At 52.5% G+C, this 24,805-nt stretch overlaps 1 protein-coding gene across 1 annotated transcript in view; it reads right to left on the reverse strand.

Annotated features, from left to right (window-relative positions):
• Nucleotides 1-11,879: 11,879 nt before the first annotated feature.
• LOC144951358 (kinesin heavy chain-like) overlaps nucleotides 11,880-24,805 on the reverse strand; it is a 45,144-nt gene continuing 32,218 nt past the window's right edge. Inside the window, exons 21-27 of the mRNA XM_078881575.1 lie at nucleotides 19,125-19,185; nucleotides 18,329-18,400; nucleotides 16,596-16,700; nucleotides 15,150-15,366; nucleotides 13,756-13,885; nucleotides 13,053-13,146; nucleotides 11,880-12,388 (exon numbers count right to left, since the gene is read on the reverse strand). Of these exons, the coding sequence (XP_078737701.1) occupies nucleotides 13,065-13,146; nucleotides 13,756-13,885; nucleotides 15,150-15,366; nucleotides 16,596-16,700; nucleotides 18,329-18,400; nucleotides 19,125-19,185 (667 nt within the window). The 3' untranslated portion in view covers nucleotides 11,880-12,388; nucleotides 13,053-13,064. The remainder of the gene's footprint in view (nucleotides 12,389-13,052; nucleotides 13,147-13,755; nucleotides 13,886-15,149; nucleotides 15,367-16,595; nucleotides 16,701-18,328; nucleotides 18,401-19,124; nucleotides 19,186-24,805) is intronic.

Here is a 24,805-nt window from a genome sequence, read left to right on the forward strand (position 1 = left end):
CCCACGTGAGCCTTTAAAGTTGTTAATTTGAGTAATTCACGTTGGAATTCTCGTTGCGACTTGTTAGATCGCGTAAGTATAAATGTTGTGTCGAACCCCTCCACCACCCGACCACAGCCAATCAGTAAGGGGTTTGTCACGTAAACAAAACTCGCCAATTAGTCGAGAACTTCAGCCCACCGGTGTGTTTGTAGAGTAAATCAACAACTTCTTGGTTATTTCGGTAAAGTCACGTAGAAGGTAAATAATAAAGTAATACAAATATAAAGTTTAATGTTTATTATTTTATTATTTCCCTTCTACGTGACTTTATTTTTATTTTATTATTTCCCTTCTACGTGACTTTACCGAAAGAACCAAGGAGATGAATCCTTGCAGTCACGAAAGCTTTAAATCGAAATTTAAATCAACAACGTTCACCATTTGATTACCGTGATGTGTCGCTGCTACTTACATTAACCAGCATCTTCATCATCGGGCGATTTGCCGCAATAGTGAAGCCATCCACCTGCTTACGATGTTAATTAGAGCCCCAGGATGTCGTCATATAATAGTAATTAATTAGTTAACAGTTTAGTAATTAGTAATTAATTAGTAATTAATTAGTAATTAATTAATTAGTATGTGTCCCCTCTATTATACCGACTAGAATCAGCCAATGTCTGTCCGTCCCGCGCGTGACGTCACTCCACATGAGGACCACCCCCACCCGCGTGACGTCACTCCACATGAGGCCCACCCCCCCTGCGTGACGTCACTCTACATGAGGACCACCCCCCTCATTAATATTCATGAGTGAGTGGATTTTTACACGAACGGCAGAGGAAGGTTTTGCTGAATTAAATAATTTATTACGCAAAGCCGCTTCAAATATGGCGACGTTTCTTTACAGAAAGTGACGGTGAAACATAAATCTACGCAGCACAGTGCTACATCCGTGCATGACGTCACTGCAAAAGAGGGACCCCCCCCCCCTTCATTAATATTCATACCCGCGTGGAAATTTCCACTACTCTTAGGTTTTTTCGGTAAAGTCACGTAGGTTAAAAATACAAAAATAATAAATGAAAATAAATTCAATTACGACGTTTCGGAGGCAACACAAGCTTCCTTCATCAGGTGTAAAAAAGAGCACAGCAAAATAACTGTAGCGAGAGTTATTTGCGGTGAGACATTGTTATATAGCGTAAGAAGAGGGGGAGGAGCCAAGGAGGACGGATGTTGGATAGGGGGAGTGTGGGTGGAGCCAGGAAGGTGAAGGTGGTACGCAGAGCGGGGGAGAGTGGCGGTTGAGGTTTAACATGTCATTAACATGTCATTAACATGGTTAATCACATCTTGCCAATGATGGCTCAATTTGAATCCATCTTCTCGGTTGAAGTTATGTCTGTGTTTGTATATCTGTATGGCCTCATGGACAAATCTTTGGTGGTATCCAGATGTTCTAGATTTGAAGCTTTCGTGATTGCAAGGATTCATATTCTTAGGTTTTTTTCGGTAAAGTCACGTAGGTAAAAAATAAAAATTCATAAAAGTAAAATAAAAATAAAATAAAAATCACGACGTTTCGGAGGCAACACAAGCTTCCGTCTTCAGGTGGAACAGTCACAGCACGATAGCTGTATCACAAATATGGCCGACTGTGAGGGCGGGCACAAGCCGGCGTGAGTAGGTTAAACGTTGAGTTTTATAAGGGCACTACGGGGTGACCAGCCCCTCCCCACCCAGCCCCACCCCCCACCCAGCCCCACCCTCCCCACCCAGCCCCTCCCCACCCTCCCCTCCCCACCCAGCCCCTCCCCACCCTCCCCACCCAGCCCTTCCCCACCCAGCCCCTCCCAGCCCCTCCCCACCCTCCCCTCCCCACCCAGCCCCTCCCCACCCTCCCCACCTAGCCCCTCCCCACCCTCCCCTCTCCACCCAGCCCCACCCCTCCCATTTTTGGATGCACGACGGACGGACACAATAATCCCCTGTGGGCTGGTGTAACCAGGAAGTTCCTACCAGTATAAATAGTAGTATAAATACTATAACTACTGATGATGCTGCAAAGCGCGTGCATGTTTGTGTGTGTCGCGTGTGTTGAAGTTGATAGCTACTCACTATTCGGTGACCTTTTTCTGCAATATTTAGCTGTCTTTTCTTGGATTTTCTGTTTGCACATAGTCACTTTAAGATGTTTTCTTGTTCATGTTTTTGTTTTTTGTTTGTTGCGGTTGCACCCGATTCAAGAGCCGAATGGCTCACAGGGCTATACCTAATAAATGAACTTGAACTTTGACCTACGGTGCTGCGTTGCCTCCCTCGGTAAACGGTCGGGGTCAGGGAGAGGTGAGAGCGGATCGAAATCACAGATTCCCGCCAGACAAACGGCCAAGGGTCACGTGAGGTGAAAGAGGATCATGACGACAGATTGGCAAGAACCAATCAGAAGGGTCCACAAAGTAGCGTGTGATTGGACAAGCCCAGCCACGAACCGGTATAAAAGCCAGAGCGCTGAGAGCTCTGGCTCAGTTCTGCACACACGAAGACCGAAGTCCGCGCTGAAGAAGATAGGACCCTGGACCAAGCCTTCTAGCCCTTCTGAGGGCTGAGGCTCTGCGTGACCAGAGGTCGGTGACCCACCGAGTCAGCGGTGGGTCAGTTAGCCTCACCTAGGTCCCAGCCGGAGGATGCTCGGTTAAGCGGGTAGACTCGTGTGTAGTTCCCGCCAAGGCCGGAGGCTGTACCTCCTTAGGTTAGCAGGTCGGCTGTGTGTAGGTCCTGCCAAGCCAGAGGCTGTACCTCCTTAGGTTAGCAGGTAAGGGGACCGTATACCCCCTTGTGTGTTCGGGACCATGTCGGTGAAAGACAATAAACTGTGTGCCTCAAAGGAGTTTATTCGTCCGTGATTCAAGATACTACGCATGTTTGTGTGTGTTGCATGTCTGTGTGTGTGCATGTTTGTGTGCATGCTTGTGTGTGTTGCATGTTTGTGTGTGTTGCATGTCTGTGTGCATGTTTGTGTGTGTTGCATGTCTGTGTGCATGTTTGTGTGTGTTGCATGTCTGTGTGTGTGTGTGCATGTCTGTGTGTGTGCATGTTTGTGTGTTTGTTGCATGTTTGTCAGTGAGTGGGGAGCGGTAGTGTAGAAGCGGTTCGTGCACTGCGCTCCGATCCCGACGTCCCGAGTTCGATCCCTGCTCACAGTCGGCACCAAGTGACGAATTGTCTGAACCGGCGTGGTGTTGGCCACCCACCCCCTCGTGTGCCGTGCCGGCCTTCATAGGTGCTGCTTGCTGACGGCACTTGCCCCGACAGTCTGTTGTTTTTACACGCTTGCTATGAACTCACTCTGTCTGTTGTTGTCGTATCCTCAAATCTTGTAACTCAATTTTAACCCACTGCCCAATGTGGTATCGACTGTAAACTTGGTATACGTATGTCATACTGATGACAATACTATATTCTATCATAATAAATAAATACAATATTTTAAAACATTTTTCTTCTGTTATGTTTCGCCTTGGGTCTAATTGTCCACGCTCAACTGACGTTGGCTGTAATTGGCCACGGTCCCTGACGTTATGGCAAGCGTCGGGGCCACTTCCTGGAGTCGTGGAGTTCTTCCATTACTAGTAGGGTACATTTCATTAAAGCGTGTTTAAAAAAAGTTTTAATATTTTACTTATTTACGGCTAATTCGGCTGCTTCGTTTGCATCGTCGAGCGCGGTAAACCCGTCGATTCCAATCGCTCAGCAATCTGCGCACTTTGAACTTCTTTCGCGCCGTACGTAGCCAACCACGCTGAATCGGAGTTGCGGGTTCGAACAATCATTCCTACCGCACACAGCGATGCCGAGATACACGACTCGCAAGCAAGAGATTGAATCATGATGTATTTTTTATTGTTATCCATCATCATCAATCTTTACTGAACCAGCACATCATGGTCACAGGCTATAACGCATGGGATGAACTAACGGCTACCGGGGGGTGGGGGGATATAGGCTTGTCCATTATCCATCATCAAGCATGGGCTACATGCAGTGCTATACAGAACAGTAGTTAGTAGTAGTAGTACGTGTACTCTGGGCAGGCCTCTCTCTCTCTCGTCTCAGCGCATCGACGCGTCTCGCCGCGACGATGATCCATGATGATGATCCCACGATGATCCATGATGATGATCCATCACGATGATCCATGATGATGGTCCCACGTCCGCAACGTCGGACGTGGGACCATCATCATGGATTATTGCGTCTCGCCGCGATGATCCATGATGATGACCCCAACGACCGCAACGTCGGACGCGTAGCAGCGGCGTTCGTTTCTGTCGACAGAGCGGGTTTCGCTGTCGCTCACACGTCCTGCGACACCTCCTGGCGACAGACAGCGGATGAGTCCATCGGAGGCGACTCCCTCATCCACCCACCTTCTCGCTCGATCCTCCACCGCCCCCCCCCCTCCCCCCCGTGCATGCCTTTAAATATTCAGCGCATTGCCAACTCGGCGAGTTTTGATGTTGTTTGTTTGTGCCACTAGATGTTGTTGTTGCGACTTTTTTGGTCTCGATGTTTCTATCAATGCGACCGAAGAGAATTTCGCGACATTTCTCTGGAACGAAGACGACGGCGGAGGTTTGTTTTTTTGTTAGGAATGATTCCAGGTGCATTCAGGATCCCGTTCATGGGTTTGCTGCTCAGGTATCAACGATCGCCTTCGATTGTCAAGTGACGACTAATGGGTGACATCTACCCAGTCAACATGGAACGTTGGTTGTAACACGGAGGCTTTCGCGACCAATATCATCCATAATATAGTTTTTTGGGATTTTATTGTAAATGTTGTGGATTTTCTCTGCAACACACAACCGGTGTGCTGTACTAGTAACGAATTGGCACGTTCTGTTTACGTGACAAACCCATTACTAATTGGCCGTGTCAGGTGGTAGCGGGTTTAACGACACATTAATATCTACACGATCTAACCCAAAAAAAAACTATATTATGGATGGAACGTTGGATCAGCGTCGATCCAGCGGTTCTAACCACGTGCAAACGTCGACATGTAGCGACTTGAGGTGTCGTTTGGAGACTTGTCGCTTTAAGGAGCTGGCAACACCGATCTTCCTTTTATTCCATCAGTGGGCGACGTCGCGCATCGGGCAACGTCGCAGGCCGGATTGTAGTCGCACGCTGTCTCTCTGTGAACTCGCCCAGACATTGCGGCTGGAGGAACCTATGGCCAGTGACTTCATTAACTGCGGCCACGTGAGACCTTACCACTTAAAAGCTTTCGTTATCAGTCACTGCCAGCGTCGTAAGCCCAACTGATCGGGTACTGGGGGGAAAAGATTTTTAGACCTGGCAACAACATTACATTTCTCATGTTGGCACGCTCAAGTCAAATTTGTGTGCCTGTGTGCGTGCGTTAATGTGCACCTAGCATGGCACAAGCGCCGTGGTGACGTCACCGCCACTTCGTGGTAAAAGGCGGTTGTTGTTGTAATGCGTGATTGCCTGCCAAAGATATTTGAAAGTCCTCTCCCACCCCTGTTTTCGGGAGGACCGTGATTGGAGAATGATGTGTTGGTGGCTGTGGGTAGATGGTAGGAAAACGGCTGAGGATGAGACGCAGGGTAGAGGCCACTACTGCAGCATTTACTCCCAAGTCCTTTGTTACTTTTTTATAATTTTACCAGGTAAGACCCACTGAACTATGTCGCTCTTTTTCAGAAACGACCTCGCCACAATTGGATAGCCCAACGAAGTGACTTACCATCACGTGGACATGTATAGCAGCCAAACACTCGAAACTCGTGATTCTAAATGTGGAGGGAAAAACCTGAGGACCCGGAGAAAAATCCACGCGACCACGGGGAGAACGTGCAAACTTCAAATATACAGCAGGCGTCAGGGTCGGGGGGTCGGGATCGAACCCACGACCTCCTGTATACCAGGCGGGGAAGTTAACATCTCCTAGCCACTGTGGCGCCCACACTGCCCCTACCACCACACCACTACGAGGCCACATCAGACCAACATCGCAAACGCACACAGAAGTCTTCACCAAAGATAAGCTTGGTGAAGTGGCTTACACTTCATCACCACAACTTTCGAGGGATAACCTTCGTAAAGTTGATCCGATACGACACTAAACTTGAGTGTAAAAGTTGCGTTGTTGGGGACCAACCAGCTTCAGAGAAGAATGAAGCCAACTTGAATGAAAGGGTTGTCCAACATTAAGATACAGCTACCAAAGCATAAAGGACTTCACAAATGTGAAAAATGCATTTAGCGCCAAGTGTTATCCGTCGGCTTCTCGACTGCCAATTCAACGCTTCCGAAGGCAAACGAACGTTGGAAAGGTTTGGGCAATCCATGCATATCCGTGACATTTCCTAACTTTATGATCGCAATTCAATAACATCGCATTGCCAGCGATGAGACAAAGATCCCCCATATGTTGCCTTAACAGACTGTTGGGGCAAGTGCTGTTATCGAGCACCTATGAAGGCCGGTACGGTATACGAAGGAGGTGTGTGGCCAGCACCACGCCCAGCCGCCTTTGTATCCCGAATCGCGATGTTAACACCGCACTGGGTACTCATTTGAGGCTGAGTCAATCTAGGGGAGGCCCAGGACCGGTTCAGATAATCGTCACTGGTGTTGGCCGTGAGCGGGAATCGAACCCGGGTGGCCGGGTTCACAGGGCAGCGATTAGAACCCCCGAATGTCAAACGCAGAGCAGCTCACCGATTGGCTGATCGGCCGCTGCCAGGCTGCCGCCGATTGGTCGATCGCAGCCACACGAGCGGTCTCCCCTCCCCCCCCTCCAACCCCCCCGGAGCGGGCGGCTCAAAGCCTGATTGGAGAATCGACTGGTTTCCGAAGCTCCCTGATTGGTTGGTCAGGTGCCGTCGGAAGAACGGCTGCCAATGAGGAGACGCGCGCTCCGGGGAGGGGGAGAAATGCGGGGTGGTGGGGGGGGGGACCCCTAGGATAGACACGTGGCACGTGCGTTTAGACCGCTAGCCGTCGACGACGAATCGGCTGGCAAATGCTGCGATACGATGTGAAAGGGCAAAGGTGCAGCCCTGCAATATCGCTGCTGGTGGATGGGCCTCCGCTAGAGTGAGCTCGAGGGTGCTTTAGAGATACACTCTCTAGAGAGTCGTAGCTTATGGAATTTAGATTCGAAACGAATTGTATTTTAAATCTTGATTTTAAAGCTTTCGTGACTGCAGGAATTCATACTAATCGTCTTCAGATTGCCTGCGTTGCGATCAAAACGTCGTGATCTATTATTTTTCTATCTACGTGACTTTACGGAAAGACCCAAAGAGTTTTAATTGTGTTTTGTTTAGCGTTATGGCCTTGTTTAGCCTCGTTACGTAACGATTAAACCCTTCCCCCGCGGCACGTTGCAGCTTAACTGAGTTGCAATTGAGTTGCAATTTGGTGAGGGGGGAGGGGGAGTACGATTGAATTTAACAGTCAAATATTTTCCGTCGAATTTTGGTTTGCATCACTCATCGTTTGTCTCATCTGCATAGTTTTTGTTCGTTCCATTACCCTCAATAGAACATGTTTCACCTTATATTTTAAAACAGCCTCATTGCACGCACAGTTAAGGATATGCATACGTATCACGAGTGTAGGGGGTGTCAGGGGAAGGATTCCCACCAATAGGAGGGGGGTTAGTGGGAGGGGTTATCGAGGAGATATAAGGGGAGAACGGGCAGGAAGAAGGGGCTTTTGGCGGGAACGAGATTGGGACGGCTGGGGACAGGTGTGGATGGGAGGAAAGGATTAAAAGACGAACCCCCCTGCAATCTTGTGTCGGCTCTCCTTTACACGAGTGTAAGATTAAATTTTTAGCTGTGGTTGCATTATGACGTGCCTTACGTTTGATAATTGTGATATACTCGAGCAAGTTGAGATCGCCTGAGCTCGCTTATTTCCTACCATCCTGTGTTTTTGACCCTGGATTGCGAGTAACTTGGTCTGCGCGTGTTTTACAAGACGAGCACAATTTTTTAATAAATATTAACTTGATAAACGAGCGAGGTCTTGCAATACGAGTAGTAAGTGTATACTCTTTGTCTGCCGAGCGTCACGTGATCACAACTAATATACGAGTGCTTTGATAAACGAGTGCTTTGGATTACAAGCACGTTTCCGGAACGAATTATGCTCGCAATCCAAGGTTTTACTGTATGGAATGGGGTAACATTTCCAATGCGATAACATCGGTCCCTGGCAATTGTAACGATCGGCTAAAGTGAAATCGCACTCCGGCCAAAAATGTATTTCGCCAAGTTTCGGAGTTCAGCCCAATTCAACCGTAATCGACGCCTCTATCAATCGAATTCAATGTCGCACACAAATTACTGACAGCAACCGGCTCGTCGCTGCAGCGTCAAAATTCAAGACTCTACATATTTGGTCAAGGCCTCAAAGATGAGGGTCTCGTTTCAAAATCAAAGTTGATTGGACAACCTAAAGTAGGCGTGGCTGTCTTTTTCCCCACCGGCCAATCAAACCCGAGCACACGAGTGGGGGTGGCAGCACCCATGACACCCTTTGAGTGTACTTTGCAAAAACTCACCCACGGTTGACTCGGGCATCGAAGCGCGCATCTACAAGGGCTCACGGTTCGGCTCCGGTTACTGAGATGACGCCAGATCATGTCAATGCGATAAGGCAGTTTTGCCATCAGTCCGATGTGGTCATTCATTCTGCCTTGCAATCCTCTCTCACCTGCCAACGCACTCCCCTCGCCCAAATCTAAAAGCGGATCACCTGCTCCGAAACGGAATCGTGTCGACCATTTAAGCCTGGTCCTCGCCGATGCAATGAGTTGCACGCAATTGAATCCCTTAAATGCGGACGTCCCTGCAACCGGTTGTGAGCGGTGCGCGCAACCGGTTGCCCGCTCGCAGTCGAGACGAGACGAGCGTTGATCCACTCGGCGGTTTCGCAGCGACGCGTTCGTTACGCAATCCGTTATGCAATCCGTTTCGCAATCCTCGGAACAGCGCCGTTGCAATTTCCGTGCTGCGACCCCTCGGTCAGACGTGGACAAAGCAGTCGTGCGGCAATCGATGTTTGAGTTGCGCGGTGACTCCGAGAACGGTTCGGTTCGCGCGACCGACGGCTCAACGGGGGGGGGGGGGGGGGGGAGGGGGGGCGTGTGCGTGCGGTGTGTGTCTGTGAGCGGCGCTGCCTTTGGATTTGAAATCGTGGGGGGTGGTGAAGGGTGGTTTGAAATGTTCTCGGTTCGAGACGGACCCCTCTTGAGTAGACGCACGCCTGCCAGCGACACGGTTAATATCATACACAACAGCAGCGGTGGCCGGGCGGTGGTCGCGACGGCCAACACACACGAATAATATTCACCGTTGTTGTTCTTCATAATAATAATATCATTATTATCGGTATGTACTGTGTTTATGTATAAGCTATACCTGAAGCTACCCGTCCTGTAATGACACAATTAGAGGGAGGGATGGAGGGGCGGGCGGGCGGCAGAGATAAAATTAACGGTGACATCGACAATTACGACAGCGATAACCGAACAACGTAACGTTACGAACGGTGCACGCGCACACACACAAACGTCCGTTCCACCCACGTTTCACAAACGCGCGTGCTGCGTGCGTGTCTACGTATGTGCGTGCGTGCGCATGAGTGTTTTGGCTTTTGCCGTCTTTGTTGGGCAAGTGCCGTTAGCGAGCGCCTATTAAGGCCGGAACAACGCGCGAGCAAAGGCCATCACCGTGCCCGGCCGGCTTTGTCTCCCCCGGTGCCGATGTCTTTACACACCTCACCAGGTACTCGATTTGACGACGAGTCGACTTAGGGGGAAGGCCCAGGACTGAGTTCGGATAATAATCGCCACCCGATTTTTGGCCATCGATGGGAATCGAACTCGGGTCACCGGGTCCGGAGCGCAGCGCCACGAGCTGCTGCGTTGTGGTTGTTGACGCACACAAAGTCAAATCCCCCCTAGAGACTTTACAGACTTTGTCGGGCAAGTGCTGTTAGCGAGCAGCACCTATGAAGGCCGGCACGGCACACGAGGGGGATGGACGGCCAGCACCAACGCCAGGCCACCTTTGTCTCCCCAGTGGCGATGTTTACACATCGCAGCAGGTACACATTTGAGGCCGAGTCGACCCAGGGGAGGTCCAGAACCGGTTACGCACACGCATACACACACACATATACACACACACGCTCACTACGTGTTAAATACCATTAACAGCTATCCATATATGTACAGAGGGCAGAATTTGGAGGGGGGGGGTGGGTCAGAGGTGGCGCTGTTTGGGTCATCATCGTTAACAATCCTAGTAAACAGGCAACGTTGGCCCGACGTCGCACATGTTACTGGGATGCAATACCGAGAGACGGCACCGATCGCTGCTGTGAATGTGTCGCTGTTCGCTCCGATTGGCACGGTTGGCTACGTACGGTGCGAAAGAAGTTCAACATGCACACGTCACGTAGCTCTGTAGCAGGCGTGTACCGATTCGACTTCCTGGGGCGATTCGATGAAATTGTCGCAAATCGCAAGGGCCAGAATTCGATTGAAGAATCGATTTTTTTTGTTATTTTTACTCAACACATTCATCGATAACACTGTGGCTTTCATCTATACAGTAGACTCTCGATTATTGGCGTGCGGTTTATCCGATTTACGGATTAACTGTGCACCTGAGATTTTGAAATAAATTAATAACCCGCGGATTTTCCCTAAAGCCCAGATTAATAATCTAAAAACAGTTCATGCAACGTTGTTATTCTTGGAAATGTTTTTCACAAGTCAAGTGCTTAAGCCGAACAAATATTGACTTAAAGCTTTCGTGACTGCAGGGATTCATATTCTTTGGGTCTTTCGGTAAAGTCACGTGGATAGGTTCAGAGAAAATAATAAAAAACTACGACGTTTCGATCGCAACACAACGAAACGTCGTAGTTTTTTTATTATTTTGTTATTTTCTTTGAACCTATCTACGTGACTTTACCGAAAGAGCCAAACAATACCGAACAAATATGTTGCTCCGGTGAATCCGAAACCCACGTGATCACCTCTCCAGTACAGAAGTTGCATATTTTTCCATGAAAATTTTCTTAACTGAAACGAAATCTATACCTATATCAGTGGTTTTTGGCATCGAGATCCGCGAAAAATGTTTTTATTTTTGGATTATCCGCGATGTTGAATAATCCGCGCGGCCCTGCTCCCCGTCATTAGCGCCGATAATCGAAGAGTCTAAGTGTAGATGTAAAATCGGCAACGTTTTCGGTAACGGCCCGTCTCTGTCACGCGTGAAAAGAGGCCCATTGCCCGCAACATCGTCTCTGATATATCCTGTAGAGGCCACACGCACAAAGTGTTCTCGACACGGAACGCGCCGAGTCTGTTGCGTTGTGATAACTGTGCTTGTGCACAACGGCCAACGCAGCAGCAGCAGCGGCAGCAGCATCACCAAATAATTGTTTGACTGCGGTGCACCGATCGACCGTCCGTCTGGCGGAGGGTCTGGTAGGCTGCGGTACGAATGATGGAATCGTCACTTGATTTAACCCAGGCGATAGACCCTGTTGAGATTCGGCACCGCCAGGTGACCTCATCTCTCTGCGTCGTTCGTAGTCTCTCGTCGCGTGCGGCGCACGCGTGCGCTGTCTCCTCTTTCGTCATCCTCCCGTCGTCGTCATCGTCGTCATCGTCATCGCGGTGCCACAGAACTTTGTCACCACCAACCGACCCCCGACCCCTGTGCCCCCCCCCCCCCAAAATCTCGCCAACGCTAAAGTTACATTAACACCCCCCCCCCAACTCGCCCACCCACCCAACCAACCCCACCCCACCACCCCACCCCCCCCCAACAAATAATTGCAAATTAAATTAAAATAAATAACACGCGCGTACACAAAACGACGCGGACGCGGACCGGGGCGAGGCGTTGGACGGACGCGTCGTGGGTCGTCTTCAGAGCGCGCCGTTCATTAACGTTAACGGGGGAGGGGGGGGGGCAGAGGGGGGGGTCGCCGCACTGATTCGCTAAGGCGTGCGGCGCTGACGGTTAAACGAGGCGGTGGGGGGGAGGTGGTGGTCGCCCGTAAAGAGGCCACCGCGACGACACTCACCTCGTTGACCTCCTCCTCCTCCTCGCCGTTACCGCGTTGCGTTATTGGTATATCCAGCGAAGCGCAGCGTTGGTCGATCGGTCTTAAAATATATATATTTTGACGGTGCCGGTGGTGGGGGAGGGGGGGCGGTGGTGGGTGAGTACGGGTAGGCGAGAGGGGCGAGTGGGTAGACGGGTGAGTGTGTGGGTAGAGGCGTGGGGGTGAGTTGGGTTGCGGTCAGGGTCTGGTCGGATATGTTCGTTTCCTGCAGAGACAAAGGAGAGACACAAATCGGGATTAATCGTTGCGGCTGTGTCTTCATCATGTGTAGGGGCTGATGTGGCCTCGTAGTGGTGGTTGTAGGGGCAGCGTGGGCTAGGAGATGTTAACTACCTCGCCTGGTATGCAGGAGTTCGTGGGTTCGATCCCGACCCTGACGCCTGCTGCTGTATATTTGGAGTTTGCGTGTCTCTCTCTCTCATCATCATCACGGTGTCTAAGAGATGTTAACTACCTCGCCTGGTATGCAGGAGTTCGTGGGTTCGATCCCAACCCTGACGCCTGCTGCTGTATATTGGAGTTTGCGTGTCTCTCTTCCCATAGTCGTGTGGATTTTTAAATCACGACGTTTCGGGCGCAACACAAGCGTCCATCATCAGGTGGGACAACCACAGCAAGAAACAATTCATACCCACGTGACTTTACCGAAAGAACCAAAGAGTATTGATCCCTTCAGTCACGAAAATTCAAATCAAGATTTCACAGCGCACCTACCCAGCGACTCCACCTCCGCTCGCTGGCGACGGGGGGGTGGTGGTGGGGTGGGGGTGGGGTGGGGGTGGGGGGGTGCTCGTCGCTCGCTTGCCGCCTGTCACCTGCGATCAGCGCGGTTGGCTACGTACGGAGCGAAAGAAGTTCAGCGGACGTACGTGCGTGCGTGCTCAGATGGCGGCAGCCTCCTGTTGGCACAGCAGCAGCTTGGACGGGTCCTCCGCTTCGTAGCCACAGTGGCTGCTGCCATTGCTGGAACGCGCACACACGCACACAGATAGAGACAAAGATCCCCAGTGTAGCCCGAACAGACTGTTGGGGCAAGTGCGGTTCGGGAGTGCTGATGAAGGCCGGCACGGCACATCAGGGGGTGGGTGGCCAGCACCACGCCCACCTGACTTTGTCTTCCCCGTGGAGATGTGGGTGGGGGAGTAGGGGGGTGGGGGGGTAGGGTGGTAGGGGGTGGGAAGGTGGGGGGTGGTGTGGGTAGGGGGTTGGGGGGTGGGACGGTGGGGGTGGGGTGTAGGGGGGTGGGGGGGGTAGGAGAGGGTGGGGGGTAGGAGAGGGTGGGGGGGTAGGGGAGGGTGGGAGGTAGAGGAGGGTGGGGGGGTCGGGGAGGGTGAGGGGGGGTAGGGGAGGGTGGGGGGATAGGGGAGAGTGGGGGAGGTTGGTGGGGGTAGGGGAGGGTGGGGGGGTGAGGGTGAGGGGGGGGGTAGGGGAGGTCGGTGGGGGTAGGGGAGGGTGGGGGGGGGTAGGGGGGGGTGGGGAGGGTGGGGGGTTAGGGGAGAGTGGGGGAGGTTGGTGGGGGTAGGGGAGGGTGGGGGGGGGTAGTGGAGGGTGGGGGGGTGGGGGGGGGCTCACATTTTGTCTGGGCGAGCACCGCCGCGGATTCCGCTGGAGTCACGGTGGGGGTAGAGGCAGCCCGACCCGCCGCGGATCATGGGGTGAGTGGGGGAGGCCATGGGGTGCTGGCCGGGCCTGATGGGCTTGGCTGTACGGAACGGCACGCGGAGACACACAACCATCGACACATAATCATTGACACGCAATCATCGACACGTAATCATTGACACACAATCATCGACACACAACCATCGACACATAATCATTGACACGCAATCATCGACACACAATCATCGACACACAATCATCGACACACAATCATCGACAAACAATCATCGACACACAATCATCGACACACAATCATTGACACATAATCATCGACACGCTCACGCGAGACGCTGCCGCCGCACGTACGCAAACGGAAATACTGCGAGAGTCACCGCTAGCACGATCACAAACACATGCGCCTGTACGCACTCACGCGCGTGCGCACACAGATCGTGCACACACACACAGATCGCACATATTTTACACACACACACAGATTATACACAGATCACACACACACAGATCGTACACACACAGATCGTACACACACAGATCACGCACACACAGAGATCACACACAGATTATACACACACACAGATCGCACACACACACAGATTATACACAGATCACACACACACAGATCGTACACACACACAGATCGTACACACACAGATCGTACACACACAGATCACGCACACACAGAGATCACACACAGATTATACACACACACAGATCGCACACACACACAGATCATACACAGATCACACACACACACAGATCGTACACACACACAGATCATACACAGATCACACACACACACAGATTTTGCACACACAGATCACACACAGATCACACACACACAGCTCTCACACACACACAGATCACACACACAGATCTTGCACACTCACACACACACAGCTCTCACACACACACACACACGGGTCACACACACACGGGTCACACACACACACAACTCTCACACACACACACAGGTCACACGCACACACACACAGCTCTCACACACACACACACAGCTCTCACACACACACACACAGCTCTCACACACACACAGCTCTCACACACACACACAGCTCTCACACACACACACAGCTCTCACACACACACACACAGCTCTCACACACACACAGCTCTCACACACACACACAGCTCTCACACACACACACGGGTCACACACACACAGATCATACACACACAGATCGTATACACACACACAGATCACACACAGAGATCGTGCACACACACACACAGATCTCACACACACACATACACACACACAGATCTAACACACACACACACACAGCTCGTGCACACACACACAGATCGTGCACACGGGTGACACGCACCGATCTGCGCGGAGTGTCCGCGCCGCGCCATGTTGCGTGTGCGCACTGCCTCCTTGATGCGGTCCACCTCGTGCTGGTAGCGCTTGCGGTCACGCATGGCGCTCTCCTTGGCCTCCCTCAGCGCAGCCTCCAGCGCCTTGACGCGCTCGGCAGTGGCGCGCAGGCGCTTCTCCAGCTTAGGAAGCTCGCAGCGCAGATCCGCATTGTCACGAACCAGCTGGCGGGGGCAAGGGGGGGGGCAAGGGGGGCAAGTGGAAGGAGAGGAGGGGGGGGGAGAAGAGATGGGGGGGGGAGAGATGCGGGGGAGATGGTGGGGAGATGGAGGAAGAGATGGGGGGGTGGGGGGGGATGGAGGGGGAGATGGGGGGGAGATGGAGGGGGGGAGATGGGGGGGATATTGAGGGGGAGATGGGGGGGATGGGGGGGAGATGGGGGGGGAGATGGGGGGGATATTGAAGGGGAGATGGGGGGAATGGGGGGGAGGTGGGGGGGGAGATGCGGGGAGGTGGGGGGGGAGATGGGGGGGAGATGGGGGGGAGATGGAGGGGGAGATGGGGGGGAGATGGGGGGAGATGGGGGGGGAGGTGGGGGGGAGATGGAGGGGGAGATGCGGGGAGGTGGGGGGAGATGGAGGGGGAGATGGGGGGGAGATGGAGGGGGAGATGGTGGGGAGGTGGGGGGGGAGATGGGGGGGAGATGGGGGAGAGATGGGGGATATGGAGGGGAGATGGAAGGGAGATGGGGGGAGATGAGGGGGGAGATGGAGGGGGAGATGAGAAAGAGGGTGGAAGTAGGTGGACAAGGGCAGAGGGAGGTGAGAGGGGGGAGGGGGTGGAAGGAAAGATGGGAGGAGAGATTGGTGGTGGAAGAGATGGATGGGAGGGAGAGGTGGGAGAGAGATGGTGAGGAGAAAGAGTTCGTTGTGGGTTGGAGAGAGTTGGAGAGTAGACGGGGGGGGGGGGTAGGTGGTGGAAGCAGCGGTGAGAGAAAGTGGGGAGATGTTAGAGAGAGAGAGAGACGTGGGGTCGATGGGAGAGACGAGGTGAGGGGGAGAGAGAGAGATGGAATAGGAGACAACAACAGAGAAGTGGGAGACATGGAGGAGAGGGGAGACATGGGGGGGGGGTAGGGGAGGGTGGGGGGGCAGGGGAGGGTTGGGTTGGTTTGGGCGGGTATGGGAGGGTGGGGGGGGGTAGGGGAGGGGGGGTTGGTGGGGGTAGGGGAGGGTGGGGGGGGTAGGGGAGGGTGGGGGGGAACGAGTGAATGAATGAATGAAGAGATTGAAGGGAGAGTGATCGGTGAGAGAGGTGGATAGAGATGGAGGGGGAGGCAGGTGAGGGAGTAGGATACGAGAGAGAGAGGGCCTCAGGTTGGCTTCCACAGCGGTGGTGCTGGAGGTGGTCATAGACCACAGCCCTGGAGAGGTGCGGCGACATCGGGCCTTACCTGCTTGTGCACCTTTGTAAGCTGCTCCAGGTTATTCTCAAGAAAGGAAATCTTCTGTTTCTGAGCCACGCTGCCTCCGGTGTCATCAGAGTCCATTTCTGCTGTCTGTGACACAAACCCAGACACACACGGCCATCATCATCGCCCATCGTCGCCCACCATCATTAGCATCATCAGTCGTTATCATCATCGTCATCATGAGCATTATAATCATCATCGTCATCATCACCATCATCAGCATCATCATAAATCTCATCATCACCATCAGCATCATCAGCATCATCTTCAGCATCATAAATCTCATCATCACCATCAGCATCATCAGCATCATCAGCAGCTTCATAAATTTCATCATCACCATCAGCATCATTAGCATCATCAGCAGCATCATAAATCTCATCAGCATCATCAGCATCATCAGCATCATCAGCAGCTTCATAAATCTCATCATCACCATCAGCATCATCAGCATCATTAGCAGCATCATAAATCTCATCATCACCATCATTATCATCAGCATCATCAGCAGCATCATAAATCTCATCATCACCATCAGCATCATCAGCATCATCAGCAGCTTCATAAATCTCATCATCACCATCAGCATCATCAGCATCATCAGCAGCATCATAAATCTCATCATCACCATCATTATCATCAGCATCATCAGCATCATCAGCAGCTTCATAAATCTCATCATCACCATCAGCATCATCAGCATCATCAGCAGCATCATAAATCTCATCATCACCATCATTATCATCAGCATTATCAGCAGCATCATAAATCTCATCATCACCATCAGCATCATCAGCATCATCACCATCATCAGCATCATCATAAATCTCATCATCACCATCATTATCATAATTATCATCAGCATCATCAGCAGCATCATCACCATCATTATAGTCAGAACCATCAGTATAATCGTCATCATCACCATCATCATTCCTCTTGTGTCATTAGCATCCATCTCTGTTACACACCAACCAAACATTAATCATCATCAGCAGCAGCATAATCATTCACATCAGAATCATCACTGTTACTGTCATCGTCATCATAAAAAACCTACGTCAACAGTTTCCCGAGCTCTGCGGTCCTACGTTGGGGATGATTGACGAACTAAGGGCCCTCTGATTGGCCCAATGACCCGCAAACTCGTGACCTCCTGACAGTGCCAGATGATCCTCGTAGCAAAAGTAGCTACATGTGTAGTAGCTACATGTGTAGTAGCTACATGTGTAGTAGCTACATGTGCAGCTACTACACGTGCAGCTACTACACGTGCAGCTACTACACATGTAGCTACTACACGTGTAGTAGCTACATGTGTAGTAGCTACATGTGTAGTAGCTGCACGTGTAGTAGTAGCTACAGGGCCCCGCACTTTTAAGGGCCCCACGCTAAATGCTTTCAAGCTATCGATTCCGGTTCAGTGATTCTGCACTTGCTCTATCACTATAGTACTAGACCGCCTTAAACTTTTATGAACCAAAGAGTATGGATTTCTGCAGTCACGAAAGCTTCAAATCAAGACTGGGTGTTTAAGGTGAGCGATTTGTCGTATAATCTGGCTGTGTAGCAAATGAAAAAATACAATTACTTTACTATGCAAGTTAAAAAAAGTTCGTGTTTTAATATTTGTGTTTCTTTTATTTAGGGCCCCTTTATAACATCACATGCTAGAGGCCCCGCACTCAGCTTCATCCGCAGCACTGCCTCCTGACCTTCTTGACTCGGGTGGCGATGTCCTGCACGAACAGCTTGCGCAGGTTGTGCAGGGTCTGGAGCTCCTTCGCCTGTGGCGGGAGGCAGGGAAGAGGGTTGCCGAGTCCCGTTGCGTGTGTGAGTTGTACACGCCGAGCGGTGTGCTCACCGCATTCGTGAGAAGCTGCGTGTTGATGATGATGATTGTGATGATGACGATTGATAATAAGCTGATGATGATGACGGTTGTGATGATGATTAGTGAGATGATGATGATGAAGGTTGTGATGATGATGACGGTTGTGATGATGATTGTGATGATAATGAAGGTGGTTGTGATGACGATTAATGAGAAGCTGCTGATGATGATGGTTGTGATGATGATGATAATGGTTATGATGATGATGATGGTTGTGATGATGATTAGTGAGATGATGATGATAAAGGTTGTGATGACGACGATTGTGATGATGATGGTGGTTGTGTTGATGACGATTAATGAGAAGCTGATGATGATGGTTGTGATGATAATGGTGGTTGTGATGATGATGATGATTGTGATGAGTTGATGACGATTAATGAGAAGCTGCTGATGAAGATGGTGATAATGATGATGAAGGTGGTTGTGATGATGATGATGGTGGTTGCGATGATGACGATTGATGAGAAGTCGATGATGATGACAGTTGTGATGACGATGGTTGTGATGATGATTATTGAGAAGCTGATGGTGATGATGAAGGTGGTTGTGATAACAATTAATGAGAATCTGCATGATGATGGTGGTGGTGGTGCTGCTGCTGCGACTAAACGTACCACGGTCTCCTCCAATCCTTTAAGGTCCTGTCGGGCCTGCTCCCGTCTGTCCTGGAGGAGTCTGTACACACAAGCACACACACACGGGCACACGCGCACACACAGGCATGAACACACCGACAGATACACACGCACGCGCACATGGGCACACGGGCGCACACAGGCATGATCACACACCCACACACGAGCACAGACACATGCATGCACACGCGCACACACAGGCATGAACACCCCGACAGATACACATGCTCACGCACGCGCACAGACACACGGGCACACACAGACATGAACACACCCAAAGAAACACACGCACACACGAGCACAGACACATGCATGCACATGGGCACACACAGGCATGAACACACCCACAGACACACACGCACATACAGACAGACATGCATGTCGGCACACATAAGTGGACACACATAGGCGTGATCACACAAACGCAAAGATCCCCCGTGTAGCCTTAACAGACTGTTGGGGCAAGTGCTGTTAGCGAGCACCTATGAAGGCCGGCACGGCACACGAGGGGGTGGGTGGCCAGCACCACGCCCGGCCGCCTTTGTCTCCCCAGTGGCGATGTTTACACACCGCGCCAGGTGCTCAATTGAGGCTGAGACGACCTAAGGGAGACCCAGGACCGATTCAGACAATCGTCATCGGGTGTTGGCCGTGAGCGGGAATCGAACTCGGGTTCGCCGGGTTCGTAGCGCAATGCAGCGCTAACCCCACACCTCCAATTAGCGTGGTTGGCCACGACCGGTGTGAAAGAAGTTCAACAAACGAACGCACAAAGACAAAGATCCCCCGTATAGCCTCTTAACGGACCGTTGGGACAAGTGCTGTTAGCGAGCACCTGTGTTATGCCGGCAAGGCGCACAAGACGGCTAGGTGGTCATAATCACGCCCGGCCGCCTTTGTCTCTCCACTGTTGATGCCATCGCATAGCACCCAGGTACTCGTTTTAGGCCGAGTCGATCTAGGGGAGGTCCCGGAACCGGTTCAGATATTCGTCAACGGGTTCCGTGGCGCGGCGCGCTAACCACTGCGCCACCGCTCGCTGTGCAAAACTACAGAACGCATGAACACGTGAAGATTGCAAGCAAAGTTCACGAACCCGCTCGCTGCATGGCCATATTCTGTCCCCCACCCTCCGCACCTCGCAAACGGCTTTGGGGAGCTTAACACATCTCTGCGCGATCCGCCAACCCTCGCCTCCAAACCGCGGGGTCACGGGGCGCGTACCGCCACGCCCCGGCTACAGCAATGAGGGCGACACACGGTCACGCGGCCACGCAGCGCTCCGACGGCACGCGACGCGCCATGCGGGAACACGCGCAGCATGCTCGATTATGCAAATTATTTTGTCAAGGCGCTCTCCCCCCTCCAACCCAGCTTAAATAGACGCTCCAAGCCTGGGGTGTCTCATTCAGACTCTGTCTTCTCGACAGACCTGTTCTTCACCTGAGGACAGCTGCTTGCGTTGTGGCCGAAACGTCGTGAGAATTATTTTATTACGTTTTATTTTTATTATTTTATTATTTCCCTTCTACGTGACTTTACCGAAAGAACCAAGAAAAGATAGATTGAAGTGCCTTCTGGAAAAGTCACCGCTGCAGACTGCGCTTTGCCCACCACTGGTTCTGGCCGTTTACCCAGCTGTTGCTGAGCGAGCGAGTGGGTGGGTAAGTGAGTGAGTGAGTAGATGAGTGGGTGAATGGGTGAGTGAGTAGGTGAGTGACTAAGTGGGTAAGTGAGTGAGTGGGCGAGTGAGTGGGTGAGTGGGTGAGTAGGTGAGTAAGTGAGTGGGTGAATGAGTGAGTGGGTGGGTGAGTGGGTGAGTAGGTGAATAGGTGAGTGGGTGAATGAGTGACTAGGTGAGTGGGTGAGTGGGGGAGTGAGTGAGTGGGTGAGTAGGTGAATAGGTGAGTGGGTGAATGAGTGACTAGGTGAGTGGGTGAGTCGGGGAGTGAGTGAGTAGGTGAATAGGTGAGTGGATGGGTGAGTAAGTGAATAAACTGGCCTTTAGCCACCACTTGTTATGGCCATTTGCCCAGCTGTTTCTGAGCGAGTGGGTGAGTGAGTGGGTGAGCGAGTGAGTAAGTGAGTGAGTGGGTGAGTGAGTGGACGAGTAAGTGAGTGAGTGGGTGAGTGAATGGGTGAGCGAGTGAGTAAGTGAGTGAGTGGGTGAGTGAGTGGATGAGTAAGTGAGTGAGTGAGTGGATGAGTAAGTGAGTGAGTGGGTGAGTGAGTGGGTGAGCGAGTGAGTGAGTGGGTGAGTGAGTGAGTGGATGCGTAAGTGAGTGAGTGGATGAGTAAGTGAGTGACTGGGTGAGTGAGTGAGCGAGTGAGTAAACTGGCCTTTCCCCCCCCCCCCTAGTTCTGGCCATTCCATTTATTTACTGGCTTTCCGTACATGGTGGCGCATTGGTGAGACCTACGGATAAAAATGCACCACTTTTACCACGTGTTAAGGATTGTTATCATTATTTAAACCGCATCCCGACATTCAAAGCTGAACATCGGCATCGTCAGCCATGGTCAATCCACTGCTGGATGAAGCCCTTTCCTCCCCAAGCCACCACCACCTCGCACGGTCCAGCGATACCACGAGAGCAGATTTTCACTTCTCCACCGTTACCACTGCAGGCAACCGCGGAACAGATAACCACCGGTGGAGCAGTGGAAATCATCGGTAGGGTTGGAAAGTGTGCGGAGCCCAGCACGGACTGAGCAACAACATGTCATCGTAGCGCCATGAGGTGCGATGCGCCGTAACATGCGATGTGCCACCTCATTCACCATGCCATGCCACGCTTTTGCCATGCAATGTGGAAGCTTGTTGGTTGTGGGTTGAGCATGTGACCCACCGCGGGACCTCCTATGGCGAGACAATCAACTGAGAAATATTTTCTTGTTTTTTTTATCATCTCGTTTTGATCGCATTGTCTCGCGAGCATCGTGATGCTTGCCCGAGTTGGCATCGCCTCATTAGTGTCTAACGTCTCGTTTGTATTGTCTGTCCGCATTTGTATTGTGCGGAACGCCCCACTGAAGAGCAATCCACTTTTAAATCTAATTGGTAAAACGAATTTCTTTAGAACTTTTTTTGTGTGTGTGTCGGTTAGTTTGCTGTCCTCCCCCTGCACCGTTGGGCTACGTACGGTGCAAAAGAAGTTCAACGCACACACACGACGTTCGTTCTGTCGAATTCATTCCATTAGACCTATCAGATCAAGATTTCAAGTTTCGTGACTGCAAGGATCCATACGTGGGTGAAAAACTAAATAAATAAAAATGACAATTTCGTTTTTTTATTTTAATTTAATTAGTTTTTTTACCCACGTGACTTTACCGAAAAAACCAAAAAGTATAGAGCCATCAGGTCAAATTTGTACGGTAAAAGTCACGTGGGTGAAAATCTAAATAAATTAAAATGACAATTTAGTTGTTTTCATTTTAATTTATTTAGTTTTTTTACCCACGTGACTTTACCGAAAAAACCAAAAAGTATAGAGCCATCAGGTCAAATTTGTACGGTAAAAGTCACGTGGGTGAAAATCTAAATAAATTAAAATGACAATTTAGTTGTTTTCATTTTAATTTATTTAGTTTTTTTACCCACGTGACTTTACCGAAAAACCAAAAAGTTATAGAGCTATCAGGTCAAATTTGTAGATCGTTTGCATCTCGATTTGCATCTCGATTTGGGAGGGATCGATGCTGGCGCCAACGGCTGCATGCGTCTGCCGGCAGCGCGAGGATCGCCGCCCCGAGTCCACGGAGGTCGCCCGGTGGTCACGTTGGTCGTCATGCAGCCTGCCATGTCGTGATGCAGCCTGCAGGTGAGTGGCGGGTGGTGAGTGGTGGGTGGGGGTGGTGAGTGGCGGGTGGGGGGTGTTGGGTGGTGAGTGGGGAGTGTTGGGTGGTGAGTGTTGGGCGGGGGGGTGGTGAGTGTTGGGTGGTGAGTGTTGGGTGGTGAGTGGGGAGTGTTGGGTGGTGGGTGGTGAGTGTTGGGTGGTGAGTGTTAGGGGGGTGGTGAGTGTTGGGGGGGTGGTGAGTGTTGGGTGGGGGATTGTGAGTGTTGGAGGGGTAGCGGTGCTGCATGGCAGGTGGTGAGTGTTGGGTGGTGAGTGTTGGGGGGGGGTGGTGAGTGTTGGGGGGGGGGGTGGTGAGTGTTTGGTGGTGAGTGTTGGGTGGTGAGTGTTGGGTGGTGAGTGTTGGGGGGGGTGGTGAGTGTTGGGGGGGGGGGTGGTGAATGTTGGGGGGGGGTGGTGAGTGTTGGGGGGGGGGGGGTGGTGAGTGTTGGGGGGGGTGGTGAGTGTTGGGGGGGGGTGGTGAGTGTTGGGGGGGGTGGTGAGTGTTGGGGGGGGGTGGTGAGTGTTGGGGGGGGTGGTGAGTGTTGGGGGGGGTGGTGAGTGTTGGGGGGGGTGGTGAGTGTTGGGGGGGTGGTGAGTGTTGGGGGGGGTGGTGAGTGTTGGGGGGGGGTGGTGAGTGTTGGGGGGGGGTGGTGAGTGTTGGGGGGGGGTGGTGAGTGTTGGGGGGGGGTGGTGAGTGTTGGGGGGGGGTGGTGAGTGTTGGGGGGGGGTGGTGAGTGTTGGGGGGGGGGGGTGGTGAGTGTTGGGGGGGGGTGGTGAGTGTTGGGGGGGGGTGGTGAGTGTTGGGGGGGGGTGGTGAGTTTTGGGGGGGGGGTGGTGAGTGTTGGGGGGGGTGGTGAGTGTTGGGGGGGGGTGGTGAGTGTTGGGGGGGGGTGGTGAGTGTTGGGGGGGGGTGGTGAGTGTTGGGGGGGGGGTGGTAAGTGTTGGGGGGGGGGGTGGTGAGTGTTGGGGGGGGTGGTGAGTGTTGGGGGGGGGTGGTGAGTGTTGGGGGGGGGTGGTGAGTGTTGGGGGGGGGTGGTGAGTGTTGGGGGGGGGTGGTGAGTGTTGGGGGGGGTGGTGAGTGTTGGGGGGGGGTGGTGAGTGTTGGGGGGGGGTGGTGAGTGTTGGGGGGGGGGGGTGGTAAGTGTTGGGGGGGGGTGGTGAGTGTTGGGGGGGGGGTGGTAAGTGTTGGGGGGGGGGGTGGTGAGTGTTGGGGGGGGTGGTGAGTGTTGGGGGGGGGTGGTGAGTGTTGGGGGGGGGTGGTGAGTGTTGGGGGGGGTGGTGAGTGTTGGGGGGGGGTGGTGAGTGTTGGGGGGGGGTGGTGAGTGTTGGGGGGGGTGGTGAGTGTTAGGGGGGGTGGTGAGTGTTGGGGGGGGGGTGGTGAGTGTGGGGGGGGGGGGGTGGTGAGTGTGGGGGGGGGGTGGTGAGTGTTGGGTGGTGAGTGTTGGGGGGGGTGGTGAGTGTTGGGGGGGGGGTGGTGAGTGTGGGGGGGGGGGTGGTGAGTGTTGGGGGGGGGGGGTGGTGAGTGTGGGGGGGGGGGGTGGTGAGTGTTGGGGGGGGTGGTGAGTGTTGGGGGGGGGGGTGGTGAGTGTGGGGGGGGGGGTGGTGAGTGTTGGGGGGGGGGTGGTGAGTGTTGGTGACAGGTGGTGAGTGTGGGGGGGGGGGGGGTGGTGAGTGTTGGGGGGGGGGGTGGTGAGTGTTGGGTGGTGAGTGTTGGGTGGTGAGTGTTGGGTGGTGAGTGTCTGGTGGTGAGTGGTGAGTGTTGGGTGGTGAGTGTCGGGTGGTGAGTGGTGAGTGGTGAGTTGGGTGGTGAGTGTTGGGTGG

The sequence above is a fragment of the Lampetra fluviatilis genome, chromosome 62, assembly GCF_964198595.1.
Source record: "Lampetra fluviatilis chromosome 62, kcLamFluv1.1, whole genome shotgun sequence".
NCBI lineage: Eukaryota > Metazoa > Chordata > Hyperoartia > Petromyzontiformes > Petromyzontidae > Lampetra > Lampetra fluviatilis.